This window comes from Prosopis cineraria, unplaced genomic scaffold, assembly GCF_029017545.1.
Source record: "Prosopis cineraria cultivar Desert tree isolate PC_DT_omini unplaced genomic scaffold, ASM2901754v1 PC3, whole genome shotgun sequence".
In the NCBI taxonomy this organism is placed as follows: Eukaryota; Viridiplantae; Streptophyta; class Magnoliopsida; order Fabales; family Fabaceae; genus Prosopis; species Prosopis cineraria.
In genome coordinates, this window is record NW_026555334.1 from 14,021,276 (window position 1) to 14,040,127 (window position 18,852).

The 18,852-nt window shown below is 32.9% G+C and overlaps 2 protein-coding genes across 2 annotated transcripts; both read left to right on the forward strand.

Moving 5' to 3' along the window:
• The first annotated feature begins 6,932 nt into the window (after positions 1–6,932).
• LOC129306039 (receptor-like protein kinase HSL1) lies at positions 6,933–10,760 on the forward strand. Its single transcript, XM_054946349.1, has 2 exons — positions 6,933–9,750; positions 9,973–10,760. The coding sequence occupies exons 1-2, from the start codon at positions 7,155–7,157 to the stop codon at positions 10,362–10,364; spliced, it is 2,988 nt and encodes a 995-aa protein (XP_054802324.1). The 5' UTR covers positions 6,933–7,154; the 3' UTR covers positions 10,365–10,760.
• Positions 10,761–12,894: 2,134 nt separating this feature from the next.
• Positions 12,895–14,229, forward strand: LOC129306040 (serine/threonine-protein kinase-like protein ACR4). The gene has a single exon (XM_054946350.1). The coding sequence runs from the start codon at positions 13,100–13,102 to the stop codon at positions 14,108–14,110; it is 1,011 nt and encodes a 336-aa protein (XP_054802325.1). The 5' UTR covers positions 12,895–13,099; the 3' UTR covers positions 14,111–14,229.
• The last annotated feature ends 4,623 nt before the right edge of the window (positions 14,230–18,852 follow it).

Below are 18,852 nucleotides of genomic sequence, written 5' to 3' on the forward strand. Positions count from 1 at the left end.
AATAGAAACGGGTAGAAGGATTGTGTTTCGGGTCAAAACAAGTGTGCATGGTGAGAATTCATCTCACTGTGCCACATGTCGTAGTTGATGTTGCATGCACCACGGTGTATGAATTAGAAAAAGACCCATTGAGTTGTGAATTTTAGGTGAATTTTAGAGAGAGAAATCAAAAAACACACAAAAGGAGAAGAGAAGAAGGGATGGTGTGCTAGGGCAAGAGATTTCATATTATTAGAAGGTGCTTCTAATCAGTAATTTAGCAATAAGCTATGTATAATCCTTACTTTCATTGACCCAAATTTCTCTAAATATAAGTTATAGAGAAATTAAATCGGTAAAGTTTTAGAGATTTGATTCTTATCTAATAGTAATAAAAAAGTTCTCGAAAGTTAAATTAGAGCTTTGTGACGTTTAGAGCTAAATGATAGAGCATTGAACCTGTAGGCTCAATTTGGCCTTAAATTCGAGAGGAAAAGGGGTAGAAATCATGTTTGAGTGAAATGTGACTAGTTAAGGTGATGTAAAGTAGTAATTGAGTAATAATGGCCCTAGAACGGGTAAATGAAAAAGAATAGACTGCTAAATATAGCCATAAGTAGTAATTATGTACTTTTGGTGAAATTGGACTAATTGACTAAATTGTGTTTACATTGGCATATTGAGCATGTGAATTGAAAAGAAGCTTATGACGAGCTATAGTGGTAGTTGAAATTCATGGGTAATCTTTCTAATGACAGAAGGGTTAAGGTAACTGAATAACTTTATTTATTTGACTATTTAGTTTAGTTATGTAAGTATGCTAAGTAATGCATAAAATGGTTTTCAACTAATCATGATTTATGGCATCTTGTGAATGTTGGATGAAGTGGCTTTTGATCAAATAGGAATATTGAAACGTGTGATTTCATATGATGTATATGTATGTATGTATGTATGTATGTATTAAAAAACATGTAAAGTGATGATTGGGAACCTATGAATGGTTCGAAAGCATGATCATAGGAGTGGGAGTTCACTTGTGTATAGTGTAGTAATAAGATCATATGTCATATTCTTCTTAGTGCCTGACGGGGTGTAGCGTTAGAGAATTTTACTTCCTTAGTGTATTTTGAGGTGATATTGGAAATTTATACTCCTTAGTGTCTGTGTGATATAATGTTTGAGTCAACGACATCCATTATGTGTATTAGAAAAAACTATATTCTAGAAGTGAGATGGAACACCTTTGGCTGGGTAATTCTACCACTCAATGTGAGCTCAAAGCCAATGAGATTATATATTGGTCTGAGGCGAGCCTATAGTTTTAAGTCGAGGTGATTTAGAAGTTCGATCAATAGTGGTCATACTATAAGTGGAAAATTGGTGAATGGAGGTTCGATCGATAGTGATCATGTTATAAGTAGAAAATTGGTAAAGAATAGTGATTATAGTGGTAAAAGAAATTTTACACATATTGTTGTGATTTGAAATGAAATATGTGATTTGTGCTATATTGAAGATATATTATGCTTTATTTTCATATAGTTGCATATGATAGTCAATAGTAGTAAGCTATTCTATTATTGAGATTTTTATCTCACCCCCGTGGTTACATTTTTATAAGACAAAGTAGTTATCAGGGCAAGGAAAAAGAGTCAAGACCGACTTAGAATTGTTAAAGTCATGTGAACTCAGAGTATTGTGTAATGAACTAAAATCTTGTGTATATATATGTAAGCAAGTTACCATAGAAGTTTGCATATATGTTTGAGTTGTGTTTGGTTGAAATTGTAGAAATTTGTGATGAATCTTGGCCTGTGTATGAAAATTATAATGAAATGAGTAATTTGAGGCTAAAATTAAGTTGTGATTGTGTTGTGAATATGCAAAGTAGTGAATTTGTAGTGAGAAATGACCAAATGGTCCAATTTGTATTAAGTAGTGAACTTTTGTGAAATGTGAAAATAGGCTGTTAAATGGCCAGATTTTGATGTGTGTGTGTATATGTGATGAAATGTGATTAATTAGGTGTATTAGGTTATTTTGGACTTAGTTTAAGGCTTTGTGTGGTTTAATGAGATAAATGGATCAATTTGAACACTTAGATCGCAAAATTTTTTTAAAAAGTAACTTTTTTACTTGAATTTTGATTAGATCATTAGATCGTGCTTAAACCTATCTTATTAGCTAGTTTATGAGATAAGCTTTGTGTGAGCATTGAATCACTCTGATCGGATTTCATATGTGAAAACGGCACATGTCGAAAGTTCATTATTTTTTCTGTCAATTGACAGCGGGAAAATCTGGACTAGTGCGCTGCAACGCATGTCACAAAAAGTCAGGCATGTGGCTCTGTGCCATATGCCACGATGCATGGCCCATATTCTAACCTGATTTTGTGATTTTTAATGCATGCAATTGATGTTATGAATACTTGTGACTTGCTTTCGCTGTGTATTACTCAAATGTGTTGTAATTTCAATAGTTTTGCAAAACGAGTCATAGGTTCAAGTTTTCCAAAAGATCAAAAAAAGTGACAATCATGGGATTTGGACACTAAATTAGGATCATATATAGATAGATGAGCCCTCTCTCATCAAAGAGGATTATCATCAACAAATTATCAATCAAATTTCGAAACTTCACATTTGCTACTTTGTTTTCCCTTTATTATATAGTTTTAGTCTTTATTTTTTTTTGTATGGTTGGCATAGTCCGCCATCTCTTTCTTTAATTAATGTATTTCTACTTTTCTATAGTTATCTTAACTTTGCATTCTTACATCTGGGTGACTTATGATAAGGGAGCACAGGTTCCACGTTTGACTAGAAGTTGGGTTTTTTCATTTTTTTTGAAACCTCATGCCTCTAGCATACCTTGCAACACTCCATTTGTTTTTTGCCGAACACCCTGTTACAATTGCGGAACTTACAGCCATACGACAAGGCATCCAAGTGTGTACTATGCTTAATCTTGATAAGGTCCAAATATACTCAGATTCATTGGAAGTAATTAGTCTAATTGCAAGTGGTACATCACTGATCATCCTTTTATGGAAGAGATTCTCCATGTGCAGTCTATGTTATTCAGTAAGATTAATTATGCAGTGTTACATGCTCTGCGTGAAGCCACTTTGTGTGCTGATCAGATCGCCAGAGAGGCTCATGCTGGAGACGACTCTTTGCATATTTGTTTTGAAGTCCCTAACATTGGTAGGGATATTTACATTAGGGAGAAATTCGGCTGGCAACCCATAGGTTAAGCAGCCTTGCTTTGTTTTGTTATTGAGAAAAAAAAATACTTTTTTATTTATTTACAAGTTATATATTTTATCAGAATTAAGAAAAATTTTAAACTTTTTTAACTTTACCTAAAAATTTAACAAATTTTAAAATTCACTCTCATTAAATATACATACTTTAAAAATAAAATATTTACTGTTTAGTAATCTACTAAGTATTTAATAGAAGTAAAATGATAAAAATGAATACAATAATTACTGAAGTGTTTTATAAATAGTATCAAAACAAGTACTCACTCTAACTTATAAATTGGAAAATAGGAGTATGTATATTTTAGGAAAAACACAATAATTGATATCTATAGTTTTATCAAATTTTATTTTTAGCTCTTATATTTTTTTTAGTAGTTTTAGTCTTTATATAGGACTAAATACTCTGAAATTATAAGAAATTGAATAACAAACATCATCCAATTTTGTTAAAATTATAGGATTGAAAATACTAAAAACTATAAGGATTAAAAGTAAAATTAATAAGAATTGATGATTGTATTTTCTTATATTTTATAGAGTAAAGTTAAAAGCTTGTTTAATGTTTAAAACATAATTAATGAGATTTTATTTTATTTTATTTTATTTAATTTGTGGTGGAGAGTGATTTATAAATAACATCAAGGAAGACAGCATAAATAAAAAGGTACGTTACCTCGTCCTCATTGTTTCTGTCCTCCTCAAATCTGCTCGTAATCTTTCCATCTGTTCTCTTGCACCAAGTCCCCAGCATCACATGAAACGCGTACAAAAAAGGGGCATGAGACCAAAAAAATTGTCAGATCTATAGCTGTTATGTTTTCATATTATTGCAGTTTAAATAATTTACATACAAATTATTTAATCACCTAAACATATATCCGTGCATTATGTTGATATTTAAATACTTTAAAAGTCATTTTTTTATATGAAGGACGGAAATAACTTACTATCTACTATCATCCATATTCCAACCCTCTAATCTTTTAGGATGGAAAACATTTTTTTATCATTAATACTATCATTTTAAATTATAAAATATTTTAGAGAAGACAATTCAGCATCTCAAAATATATAAAATTTTGAAAAGATTAATGTTTTGTTAAATATACTTATTCTAATATTAACATTTCTCTCTATTTAATTTTCACCCCTCTCTCTTTTAAATATATGCGTGTTTTTAAAAGATTATATTTTTATTTTAAAAAATAAATTGTTAAATATATTTAATAAAATTTATTAGTAAATAAAATTTTGTATAAAAATATCTTATAATTGATATTAATGAGGGACTAGTATGCATTCTTCTTTACTTATTGTTTATCTTTCTCAATAAAAAATAGTAATAAATTTTTAATTTTTAATTTTTTTATAAACATAAATTTTTAATTTTTCAATTTATCATTTAATATAGAAATTATTAAGGGTGAAATATTTTAACATGGAAGGAGTATTTTGTTGTTAATTGATGAGCTGGGTGACTTGGAGATCCCTAAATTAAATGAACATGTCGCATTTATGGAGGCATTTATCTAAGAGCATAGTGACATTGGAGCGAGTTTCATATGTAGTCTTGAAAAGACATGAACAAGACACTGAGAACTCAATTCCAACGACTGTGTTTTTTTTTTTTTTTAATAACCATTCTTAAAATTTAATTCAAAGTATAATTATAATACGCATTAAAATCAAATAGCATAAACAATCACTTAATCAGTTGATCGTCTTCTATATAATATCGATTTTATTTACACGTTCATTTAATTATAAAAAATTCAACATCTAACACTTCGTTTGGCTAATGTGATTCTTTTTCATACAAATGTTTGTGAAATATAAAATTCTCCAAATTAAATTTTATGAATATTTAGCATTTCTCGAACAAGATGACATTTGGCGTTAACGTTAACATATCCCATGAATTTGATTAATTTCCATTCAAGAGAGTATTATCACTTACTTATAAGTATTAATAATTTATCAGAGTCAAAAAGAGATAATTTAGTTGTTAACTTTGTTTTAAAATAAAATAAATGTTTAATTTTATCCCTATGGAAATGAAAGACTTTTAAATTTACATTATATTTTCTCTCATAATTAATTAACTTAAATTGAGATAATATTAAAAAGTGTAAAAGAATAACTTGACCTCTAAATTATAAATTCAAAAATGTTTGAGATTATAAACTTATTTTTTGTATAATATTTCTCTCAAACTCTTGAAAAAGTGTAATCTCACCTCTATCATCATCAGTTAAAATTAATTTTAATTATTATTTGATTAAAAAATAACTTAAAAAAACCACAAAAATAATCAAAAAGTGACTAATAAAATTTTCTTGACTTTTTGTTTATAATTTTTTAAGTAATTGTCTGTAATTTCAGGGTAAGTTTTTTGCTTTTTGTTTTAAATTTTTTAGATCATTTTTTATCATTTTCGAATAAACTAACCATTAAAATTAATTTTTTTAAATGATATAAGCAGATTGCACATTCTTTTAAAAGTTCAAAAAAAATATTATATGAAAAATAATTTTTATCTCAAATGCTCTTAAAATTATAATTTAGAGGATTAATTTACTCTTTTATCATACTTTTAAAAAACATAATCGAAACTCATGGTGAACCTTATATTTAAAAAAAAAAAACATATTTATAGAAAGTAACGTACAGAGACCACAAGGAGAAAGTTATGATCCAAGTACCCCTCTGCTCTGGAAAAAAACGTACCCGCTCTTTTTTTTTTTTTTTTAAGGATTATGATTTATTTTTATTGTTAAATTATTCTTCAAGCAGTATTCAATGTTCTAAATTATTTTTTAAAATAATTTTACTCTAAAATAATTAAAATATAATATATTTGTTCTAGACATTGAATATTTTAATATTAACTATTAAAAATGATTACTAAAATTTAAATTTGACAAAAAATGACATATGTCATGTTAAGTAGATTTTTGTTATGATATGTTTTTGGTGCATTTTAATTATTTTAAAAGTAAAATTATTTTGACATAGATACTTTATGATATTAGATGTTTCTTGAAGAATAGTTTAAAAATAAAATTTTATTTTAACTTAAATACATTTAGAATAATATATGATACTTTTCTGCCAAACTTAAATCCGAGTTAGCATTTTTAATAATTAATATTAGAGTATTTAATATTAATGCAACAATGTTATACTTTAATTATTTTAAAAGTAAAATTATTATAATAAATATCTCAGGATATTAAGTATTTATTTTTTTAAAGAATAGTTTAAAAGTAAAAATATGCTTTAGCCGTTTTTTTTTTTTTCTTTCAAGGACACTGTCCTATCCTTAATTTAATACGTGCGTATACGTGTTTCTTGCACAGTTGTCCCGCTCGTGTTATAAACTTGTGATCATAATCTAATTCCTTTATTTAGTAGTGTGCTGGTAAAAGAATTCCTTTACTTTGTCTAAAATGATTCAATCATAGCAATGTTACATTTATAAGTTATTTGAACATAATTACAAGTTAATTGAACCAAATAACGACCCTGACGCTGTTCACAACAGTAAAAATAAAATTAAAATCTCACTGCATCTTTTAAATTTTAAATCTTCTTTTTCGTATTTTTTTTAAATTCTTTCTCCCAGCCCAAGTCCGCATTCTCTTTTAGCGTGAGCGAGAATTTCGAACTCAGGACTCGGCACCTGCTATATGCTATTACCAAGTCAGTACTCAGTAGTACTCAGTAGCCGGTTCTCCATTCTCTCTCACCTTCTTGCTCTCTGTGGCAGAGAACTTAGAGGAAGATCACTCAAACTCTCTCTCTCTCTCTCTCTCTCTCTCTCTCGCTCGCTTGCTTCTTCTGCTCATAAATTTATTCCAGAGCGACGCCCTCTCTCTTCATTCCCTTTGTTTTTGCCACAATGCTTCCCCTGTTCTTGCTGCTCTGCTTTCTTCTTCCACCTCCCACTGTTGTCTCTCTCAACCAGGATGGTCTCTACCTCTACAAATTCAAGCTCTCCATGAATGATCCGGACTCCTCCCTCTCCTCCTGGAACGACGGTGACGCCCACCCCTGCTCCTGGTCCGGCGTCACCTGTGATCCCACAAACACCTCCGTCACCGAGCTTGACCTCTCAAGCTCCAATATCGCCGGTCCGTTCCCCGCTTCCATTCTCTGCAGCCTCACCAACCTCACTACCCTCATCCTCTACAATAACTCCATCAACGACGCCCTCCCCTCGGAAATCTCTCTCTGCAGCAGCCTCGTCCATGTTGACCTCTCCCAGAACCTTCTCACTGGTGCTCTTCCCCCCACCTTATCGGATCTCCCTAACCTCCGGTATCTCGACTTGACCGGCAACAACTTCTCCGGCCTCATACCTGATTCCTTTGCCAACTTTCAGAAGCTCGAGGTACTCGCTCTGGTGTACAATCTTCTAGACGGAACAATACCCGCTTCTCTTGGAAACATTGCCACCCTCAAGATGCTCAATCTCTCTTATAACCCGTTTTCACCCGGTCGGATCCCTCCGGAGCTCGGCAACCTGGCGAATCTCGAAGTCATGTGGCTCACTCAGTGTAACTTGGTTGGCGTCATTCCTGAATCGTTCGGCAGGCTGAAGAAGCTCAGGGATTTAGACCTGGCGTTGAACAATCTGGATGGTTCGATTCCCAGTTCCATCATCGAGATGAAGAGTTTGAAGCAGATTGAGTTGTATAACAACTCGTTGTCCGGTGAGTTGCCTCGGGGAATGGGGAACCTCACGGCATTGAGGCTAGTCGACGTAGCCATGAACCAGTTGAGTGGGACGATTCCAGACGAGTTGTGTCAGCTACCACTGGAGAGCCTTAACCTTTACCAGAATCAATTTGAGGGTGAGTTGCCGGAGAGCATAGCCGACTCACCTAATCTTTATGAACTTAGGCTGTTTGCTAATAAACTGACCGGAAAACTGCCGCGCAATCTCGGAGAGAATGCTCCTTTGAGGTGGCTTGACGTTTCGAGCAATCAATTCTGGGGCGAAATTCCGGCGACTGTGTGTGACAATGGGAAATTGGAAGAGCTTCTAATGATATACAACTCGTTTTCCGGTGGTATCCCGGCGAGTCTGGGTAGTTGTCGGAGTTTGATGCGTGTCCGGCTCGGTTTCAATCGGTTGTCTGGTGAAGTCCCGGCCGCTTTTTGGGGGCTTCCACGTGTGTATCTGCTTGAGCTCACTGATAACTCATTTTCTGGTTCTATCGCGAAAACTATTGCTGGTGCTGGGAACCTCTCCTTGTTGACTCTATCTAATAACAGTTTTACTGGACCGATCCCTGAAGAGATTGGATGGCTAGAAAACCTTGAGGAATTCTCTGGTAATAATAACATGTTCAATGGATCATTGCCTTCTAGCCTGGTGAATCTGGGGCAGCTTGGGACTCTTGATCTTCATAACAATAAATTTTCAGGCGAGCTCCCAAAGGGAATTCGATCCTGGAAGAAACTCAATGAGCTGAATCTAGCGAATAATGAGATTGGTGGAAATATTCCTGACGAAATTGGGAGTTTGTCCGTTTTAAACTTTCTTGATCTTTCCAATAATCAATTTTCTGGCGAAGTTCCTCCTGAATTGCAGAATTTGAAGCTCAACAGGTTGAATATGTCTTACAATCATCTCTCAGGAGAACTTCCTCCTATGTTAGCTAAAGACATGTACATGACAAGTTTTTTGGGTAATCCTGGTATTTGTGGGGATTGGAACAGTTTGTGTAATGGCAGAGATGAAGCTAAGGCAACAAAGTATTCTTGGTTGCTCCGAATTATTTTCATTATTGCTACTGTTGTTTTTGTCCTAGGCGTGGTCTGGTTTTATTTCAAATACAAGAACTTTAAAAAGGCAAAAAGAGCCATTGACAAATCAAAATACACATTGATGTCATTCCATAAACTGGGTTTCAGTGAAGATGAAATTCTGAACTGCCTTGATGATGATAGTGTGATAGGAAGTGGAGCATCAGGGAAAGTTTACAAGGTTGTTCTCAGTGGTGGGGAGGCTGTTGCAGTAAAGAAGCTGTGGGGAGGCATGCAGAAAGACATGGAGAGTGGGGACATTGAAAAAGGTGGGGTTCAAGACAATGCTTTTGATGCAGAAGTTGAAACCTTAGGTAAAATTAGGCACAAAAACATAGTGAAGCTTTGGTGTTGCTGCACCACAAGGGACTGCAAGCTCCTAGTTTACGAGTACATGCCGAATGGTAGTCTCAGCGATGCACTTCATGGCAGTAAAGGTGGATTGTTGGACTGGCCAACGAGGTATAAGATAGCCCTTGATGCTGCAGAAGGTCTCTCTTATCTGCATCATGACTGTGTTCCTCCAATCGTTCATAGAGATGTAAAATCCAACAACATCCTGTTGGACGGTGACTTCGGTGCAAGGGTGGCTGATTTTGGTGTAGCCAAGGTTGTTGAAACCAACGGGAAAGGAACCAAATCCATGTCTGTCATTGCTGGCTCTTGTGGATACATTGCACCAGGTTAGTTTTATACTTTTATGTTATTTATGCATTTGGATTTTACACAATAGACATGAGTGAGCTGAAACAACGATTTGGAGCCAAATTTTCAAAACGTGGTTTGCTTGGCTAAATAATAATTCTTTGTATTGATCTGAAACTCTAGCTTACTTAGCATGTTCTAGTTTTGCTCTGAAAGTAGAGCTTTGGATGATTAAATGTGCATTCTTTGGTTGTGTGCAGAATATGCTTACACACTGAGGGTGAACGAGAAGAGCGACACATACAGTTTTGGTGTAGTGATACTTGAGTTGGTGACTGGAAGACGACCGGTTGATCCAGAGTTTGGGGAAAAGGACTTGGTGAAGTGGGTTTACACCGCATTGGACCAGAAAGGAGTGGATCATGTAATTGACTCGAGGCTTGATTCCTGTTACAAGGATGACATATGCAAGGTCCTCGACGTCGGCCTCATGTGCACTAGTTCTCTTCCGATCAACCGCCCTGCCATGAGAAGAGTGGTCAAGATGCTGCAAGAGATGGGCGCGGAGAACCAAACCAAACCTATCAAGAAAGATGGCATGTTGTCACCTTATTACTGTGACGATGCCTCAGATCATGGAAGTGTAGCCTAATTCCAGTTAGAGTTGACTAGAGGTGGATAACTTGATTTCACGAAAGGGAGTTTTAAGCCATTTTTATCTCCACACAAGTTGGAAGAAGGGGTATCAGATGGCCTCCTTAATTTGGTTTACGACATTGAATTCAGATAAAATGTCTCCAATTTCCACTGTTTGAAGATTTGTTATCTCAGATCATTGAATTAGTTCTAAAGATTGTATAAAAATCAGTGGCTTCCAAGTGGCAACTCACTGCTGTGAATTTCAGTTGATTACCCAGCATGTGAATCTCTTGCCATATTAACCCTGCTTTTGTAAGTTCAGGAGTTGGTACTAATGACAGTTGTACAATTCTAAATCTATGAACATATCTTAGGAATTTGAATTTTGATGATCTTCAACTTCATGAAACGACTTTGTTGCCTAGTAATATCATGATGTTGTGAAAGTTGGAAATAGACAATAAGTTCAGAAGGACCAGAGTGAATGAAGGGTAAGTATTTGTACTGTTGTTGTGTTTGCCTGCCTACAAATGCAAATTGGCAAATACAGTAATAAAGTCAGTCTCAGACGTGGGGTGGGAACAGCTAGCTATAATGCATATACATGTAGGTAAGGATTAATGAGGGTAGTTAGGCCTCCACTCCCATGGACCGCTTCTCTCCTGTCTCATTTATGAGTTACAAGAATTCCATCCACCTGTGTTACCCCTCTGCTGTGCATATAGTAATGATCGCTCATCAGGTGTTTTGTATCCTTTGGGAAAAGGACAATGACTCTCTCCTTCATCTGTTACTAATTTACTGTACCCCTCCAATCCAAACGTTTTGCAGGTTTCGAATGAACCCTCGTTTACTGACTTCATGATTCTTTCTATGTCAACCATTTCCGAGGGAAGGGGCTTGTTGCTTAATTGAAGTCGTCTGTGGTCACTGGTCACTTGTCAGTACACCTACAATGGAATGAGCAACTTTTTATTACCGCTACTTGCATTTTTTTTTTTTGGTTACTTTTGCTTTCCTTTGGTGTTCAGTACACCCAGAACGGAATAATAAAACATCAGTATACTATTTCTTTTTTGTTTCATCCAACAAATTCACCCCAACCCAGGCTTTGACCAGTATAAGTTCTAAAACTCGAGTCACCTCATCCAGACAAATCTAAATGGCTCCTTGGCAGAGGACAATTTGTTCGAAACAATTACAGAACATATTACGTGTTAGATGTTATTGATTCTTCAAATTTTATCTGTTTCTTAAATCCTTTAACTCGGTTTAGCAAAAGTGGTTAGCCACTCATGTATAATAAACTAATATTTAAATTTTTACAGGGAGAAACATTTAGTACCAACTTTGTTTCTAAAAAGATTGGCTCTAATAAAAAGACGCTTGTGTACAGTGACCTCACTATAATTCCTTGCAACCCCGTCAGGGTCTTGCCTTTTCTTTTTTTCTTTTTGGGTGAATTCCTGCATCTTAATTCCTTTTTTGGGGAGTCTTGCATTCTTCTCTTGATATTCTTTAAAGTAATTCTAGACCAAAATTAAGTGAGGCCAACCAAAAGTAGGCTTTCGGGCTGATCTTCTTGTCTCTTAAATTTCTATTGGGTCTGATGACCTTAAGACCCAAATATTAGTAGGTCATTATTTTTTTAAAATAAAAAGTGGGTCATATTCATAATAACAATTTATGGTTCAAACCAGCACCTCCAGGCCCACCTTAATCCAACACCATTGGATCCATAGAGCACAAGCAAAAACCACTAGCGAAAAGGTTATTAGGTCAGAGATGGATACTAAAGTATGATTCAACCTGAAAATAATGGGCGCAATACTGTCCACTCTTCAGAGAAATGTGATAGGAAACACAGACTAATTAAATATGATCTATGTACTCACGTACAAACAAAGGCAACAGAATAAAACTTGTATAAAAAAGATGAAAGAAGAAGGAGAAACAAGCAGAAACTCGTGTGACAGTCAATTCATCGCGGGACGGACTCGCACATTAACTATTGGTGACCAAAGCACAAATAACAACCAAATATGCTTTGCACGAGGGCTTTTAGATTAGAATATAGCAAGATTTTGTACTCATCTCACATAGTGGATGCACCAAACCTGCATCACAACACACTTCTCTGTTCAACTTCAATCTAACTTGGATTCCATTTCCTTTAACATAACTTCTTTTTTGCAGAATTTAAGGAACAGCAATGTGGCAGAAGATTCCACGCTTCATATATACCCGACCAAATTCCAAAGGACAACTATTTTATATCACTACATCAAAATATCAAATCAATCATACGTAGATAATGCACACATAAGGATGATTCTTGTTTTTTTTATTGGAATTAATTATGCTTTGGATTTTTATTCACAATTAAACTAATTTAATTGACCCGGCGAAATCTTTTAACTACGGTTATAGATATCAAAGTGAAAAAGACAGCTTGTCACATATTACAGCTTGTCATCAGAACACACAATCTAATGTGAAAAAAACAGAGGGAGGACGGCCAACAACCATATGAACCACCTTAACCAAATTATAAACTTTCAACTTTTCTCACCAATCCTACCATTTTGTCAAACGCTGTGAGATGTTCCGTTTTGTCTTCAAAGCCTTGATCTTTCACCAACTTTGATCACTTTCATATATATTCCTCTTTTCCACGCCTCTCTGACAAACCAAATCGATCTCCCACCCCGTCCTTCATCTCTCTTCCACTTTCTTCACTTCACAAAAATGAACCATCTTATTCCTAATCATATTGCCTATGATTTGGTCATGCTTGGTCTATCAATATCCCTCCTCGTCCTCGCCATAATCCTCTTCCTCTACTGCAAAAAGAAACCAGTAGAATCCGAAGAAGCACTCCCTGTAAAAATCTGTGCTCGTTCATACCCATTAACGGACATCGACGCCGCCACCGACAGCTTCAGCCACCGGAGAATTGTCGGCAAGGGTCGACTTGGAACTGTATACGCAGGATTACTCGACAAAGAAAATCTCGTAGCCGTCAAAAGGATTCACCCTTCGCTTGTTCTGAGCAACGCAGGGCTTGGATTCTCCTCTGTGATGAAATGGCTCTCATCAGCTCAACACCCCAACATAGTTCCCATCACTGGGTTCTCAGAAGCGGCCGGCGAGAGAATCATAGTGTCAGAGTTCGTGAGAATGGTAAGCTTGGACTTCTATCTGCATCAAAACCCAAGTGGGGCTTCACTTTTGGATTGGACAAAGAGGTTGAGAATCGCAGCAGGAGCAGCAAGAGGGCTTCAGTATCTGCACGAAGTTGTGGCACCAACCATAGTTCATGGGTGTGTCAAGTCCTCGAACATCCTCATCGACGTGAACTTCTGTGCAAGAATTTCAGACTATGGACTAAACTTCCTTGCACCGAATAAAGAGAAGAGAGGGATAGTGGGGTATGTGGATGAAGAGTATTGGGATCAAAAACTTGGCGGGGCTTGTAAGGAAAGTGATGTGTATGGATTAGGAGTGGTTTTGTTGGAGGTTTTGAGTGGAAGGAGCTGTGAAGAAGGGTTGCTTGTGAAATGGGCTGTGCCATTGATAAAAGCAATGAGATATGGTGAAGTGTTGGACCCAAGATTGGTGATTCCCTCAGACTTGAAGCCTCTTGTGAGATTAGCCAAAGTTGCTTTGGCTTGCGTTGGCAATACTAGGAAATGTAGGCCTTCCATTGCTCATGTAGCAACTATTTTAAACAATTTACAGATTGAGGTGTGCATGTGATTTGATGTAAATTATCCTCAAAATTTATGTAATTTCATTAAAAAAATTTCATCATATCTTATGTATAAAAATAGGCTGATCAAATTTATACATATGTAGTATGATTGTGAAAGGGAAAATTTTGCCTCATAAATCTTTCCATTAATTATCACTCGCATAACTGCGTCTTTTTTATTTTTCAGCTGGGTTTTCATTTGTATTTCAATTGTCTGTTAAGATGGTTATGCCACATCATTAGCTTTTGGGCTAAGTTACTCGATGACAGATTGAACTATGCGGACCAATTTTGTGAATGAGATACAAGGACGAGTTTGATTTTTAAAAAAAAAAATACAATAAGAACTATTTTGAAAATTGATGTAAATTATGAGAAACAATAAATTATTTATTCTAACATTAATCATTTTAGTAAGTCTCATGTATATACATCTCTTCTCTTTTGAAATTATTAAAAATTACTTCCTCTAGTCTTATTTATAAATTATTTCTAGCATGTTTCACCGGAATTAAAAAAAACTTAAATCTCATTAATTTTTTCTTAAAATTTAACAAATTTTCACCTTCACCTCTAATAAATATTTTTAAATCTCATTACTGATATTTCTATTTAAAGCATTTAATAAAGCAAAAAATGTAAAAAGGAGCATTGAAAATTGACAAATACCTTATAAATAGAATCATTTTTTCTTTTCTCTCTACTCTATAAATAGGATCAGAGGAGTATGTATTCACCTCCATCTGATGTAGGAGTAAAATTAATTTTGACAACTGATAAAAAAATAATTTTGACATAATGCTCCAATAAATGCTCATACTATCTAGTATGTTGTGCATAGATTTGGTTCTGGTGAGTAATCTAAGTTAACTCATTCAATGACTGTATCAATTATAGCTATTAAATTTCATCAATACTTGAATATTATTAAGAAACAATTACATTTATAAATTCAAAAAATTTCTTACGATTAAACACTCCTTACATATGCTATTCTCTCCAAAATTTAAAATTTGATATTTTTTAAATATTATATGACAAATTATTGTGCCGAGACACTCTTTAAATGAGAGAACTTATGCCACCCACCAATCTAAATCTTAATCAGAATTTTGTTTTTTGGCCAACTGGTATATATACTATGCATTTAAAGGGAAGAGAGAGAGAGAGAAACTGTAAAAAGGAAAAAAAAAAAGAATTAAAGCAATATATGATGAGAAGCCCAATAAATATAGCTGCAACCATCATTAATTGGTATTTGAATATTATTCTCTTCGTCTCAAATTATAAAATACTTTTAAAAAAGATTTAAACGTCTCAAAATGTAAAACACTTTAATAAAAATAAAGTTTCATTAATTATACTTTTTTAATATTACCCTTCTCATATATTATCTCTCTTCATTATTTTTTTATCAGTGAAATATTAAATGAAGGATATTTTTAAAATTTTATATTTTTGTCTTAGAAAAGTAAGATTTTAAAGTGTATTTAATGAGTTTATTGGTATGTGAGATTTTGTCTAAAGTGTTTTATAATTTGAAATGGAGGAGTATATTTTTTATATTATGTGATATATATACTACTTAAGTATTTATGGCTTGTCAACATAGAAAATTCTTATAATTTTTTTATATCTAGGTGATAACAAATGGAGAGGATCTAATTTTCATTTTCCCACATTTCTTCTATTTTTTTGTTGTATTTCTTTCACAATTTTATTTTATTTTTTTGGCCAAAACAATTTTATTTTATACAACATTTTAAATTAATTTTATTTAAGAGAAGTTATATAAATATAATTTTTTAGGGATAATAAAATATTTAATATTTTAATTTTGTCTCAATTATCGATTTGGTCTTTTAATTTTTTTTTATTTGGTCTCTCATATTTTTCTTAAATTACCATGTGAGTCCTTTAAATTTTAAAACATAAATTAAGTCTCAAAATAATTTAATATGTAAAGTATATTATATGTAATTTGGCATATATATATATAGCTAAATAAAAAAAATTGACCTTCAAATTAGCTTAATTTTTATAATATAATTTCTTAAACTGTATTTTATTATCTTATTTTTTAAAATTTTGTAGTTTGTCTTTTACCTCAATAATAATACTCTTTTTTATTAATATATATTGCTACCATCAATATTCTATCATTCATATCAATATTTTAATAGTATAACATTTTTTAAAATAATAAAAATTAAATTGATTATTAAAATACATTTAAGAGACTTAATTGATAAAAATTAAACTTAAAAAATTAAATTAATAATTAAAATAAATTAAAAAGATTTAAAGTTGCATTATCTCATTTTCCCCCCTTATTATCAGTCAATGTAAAGAGAGAACCGAAGAAGGGAAGGTAGGTGTAATTACTGGTAGAAGAATTGACTTTGAATTCAAAAAGATTGAGGCTAACCCAATACCTACAATTTTTTTTAAAAAAAAAAAAAACAAACAAACGGTAGGATTTGTGATTCGTAAAAGTCATCCAAGTTTGGTAGATTTTTAGCCCTTTATTCTCACGAGGAGCCTTAATTACCTCAAATTACGACAGCTACTGAATTTCACCAATTCTGCAATTCATTTTCTTGGGCGGTCAATTGTTGAAAATGGAAAAGATGCGTTGGTGGTCAATTTGCTTGGGTTTTTTTTAAATATTTTTTATGTCATTAGAAATATATAATCTCTTATTCTATAAGCTATAGTTAATGATGAGAACGTAGGATATTCTGTAGTTTTCAAAAATATCTTTTTATTTTTGTCCTCATCTTGATTAATGTGCTCTCAGTAACTTGCATGGGAAATTGTAGGTGTTAATTTGTTCCAAATTAGGCCATTTTTTTTAAAAGACAACTTTTCATGAGATTTTTTTTAAAAAATTCTTAATATCCATAATACATGATATGTTGAAACTATATAAAATACTCACTAGTCACTACCACGACTGGGGATATAAAACTAACCTTAGGGTATGGCGTCGATGACAATGAGAGCAAGTACAGTTTCAAAAAAAATAATAAATTTTTTAAATTATGTAAATGATATTTTAAACTCTTAAAATGTCATAATTTTATTGAAGTTTTAAAACTTTTTTGTCATTAAAAAATTAATATAAATGATTGAACTATCTTTAATTCAAACCTGTGAATTGCTGTTAAATTTTTACAAATTAAAAAAAAGAGCTAAGAATATTAAAACAAAACTTATGAATGGTAATTGATGTTTGAATTAAGGACACTTTGACCATTTATATTAATTTCTTAATGATAAAAAAGTTTTTAAAAACTTTAAAAAAATTATGATATTTTGATGCATTAAAATATTAATTACATAATTCAAAGAGATCTTACTATCATTTAAAAAAAAAGAAATTGTTCTTTTTTTCTCATTAAGAAAAATCTATTTTTGGTTTGGGCCTTTATTTGCATACAAGAGTCTGCCTTCATCATTGGACGCTTGGTTCATCAATTGTCCCCTATGTGAAATACCAAATAAAATAAAATAAAATAAAAAGCCAAACAACATATAAAAGCAACACCAGATTATATTCGAGCATTAGTCTGGCCTATCTACAAGACGTTAAGGGCCTTTAGGAAATGGGATTCACAAGGGCCTAATCTTCATTCTTTGGAAAACTTTTAAACCTCATCACGATCGAAGTCCTGTTCAAGTTCAACCATACCAGAAGTAACATCAACTTCAGTTTTGTCTTCTGAAAATGTGAACAAAAAGGGCATTGCGTTTAATCATATGCTAAATTTGCAGGCAGAGCAAGCAGATATGTATGATTAAACGCAATGCCCATTACATCCTAACCACCGAGTTAACAGACCCATTAGCTCTTGAAACAAAAGGCACTGATAAAACAGATGATCATTAGATTTAGCTGCACTGATAAGAATAGATTCCATGTTAGATAAATAATAATGAATAAGCATGAAAAAGCACAAATCATCCATATAATAGCTTGTGATAAATATATTAGACCAATTTCTATACTTGTAATTAATTTTAATAACAAAAGGAATGTCCAAGTCCACCAAAACTTTCCAGTGTATACGTTATGGAAGCTAGGTTACTCATAAAATTTAAACTCAAATGTTATATAAGCTACAAATATAATGGAGTCTACTAATTAAGCTATAATTATCGTAAACGAGTGGAAGTTGCAGATTTCGAAGCAATTTGGTCATAGCAACAACACACGGGTACGAAGCTTCATCCTGTCTTCACTTCTTTGTCTTCATCAGCAGTACTGATAGACTGAGTTCCAATTATTTCCCACCACTTAAACTGAATTCCATTCTAGTGAGGGAATAAGTGACACGTAGACTGAGGTCAAAATATCTTTTGCCAAATAAGGAAGACCCAAAATTGGTCAAAATGGCCAAATAAGAAAAATATTTGACTAGAAGAACCAAAATTGATAAAGCAAAAGGTCCTTTAACGGAACTAAGTTTGAATGAGAATTTATCAAAATGTCCTTCTTTTTTTTTTAATGTATCTTCAATAGTATTCAGCGTATCTTCAAGGAAAAATTTCTTCCAATGATTTCAAATAATCTTCCACCTTTTTTTTTTTTAAGACTCCACAAGAATTCTCAATTTTTTTTAAGAGTCTTTCATTAATCTTACAAAAATTTCAACGTATTTTCAAGAAAATTTTTTAGTAGCTTCAATTATCTTCCACATTTTTTCAACATTTTAGTAAGCCTTTCAAAATTATTATGGCCAAA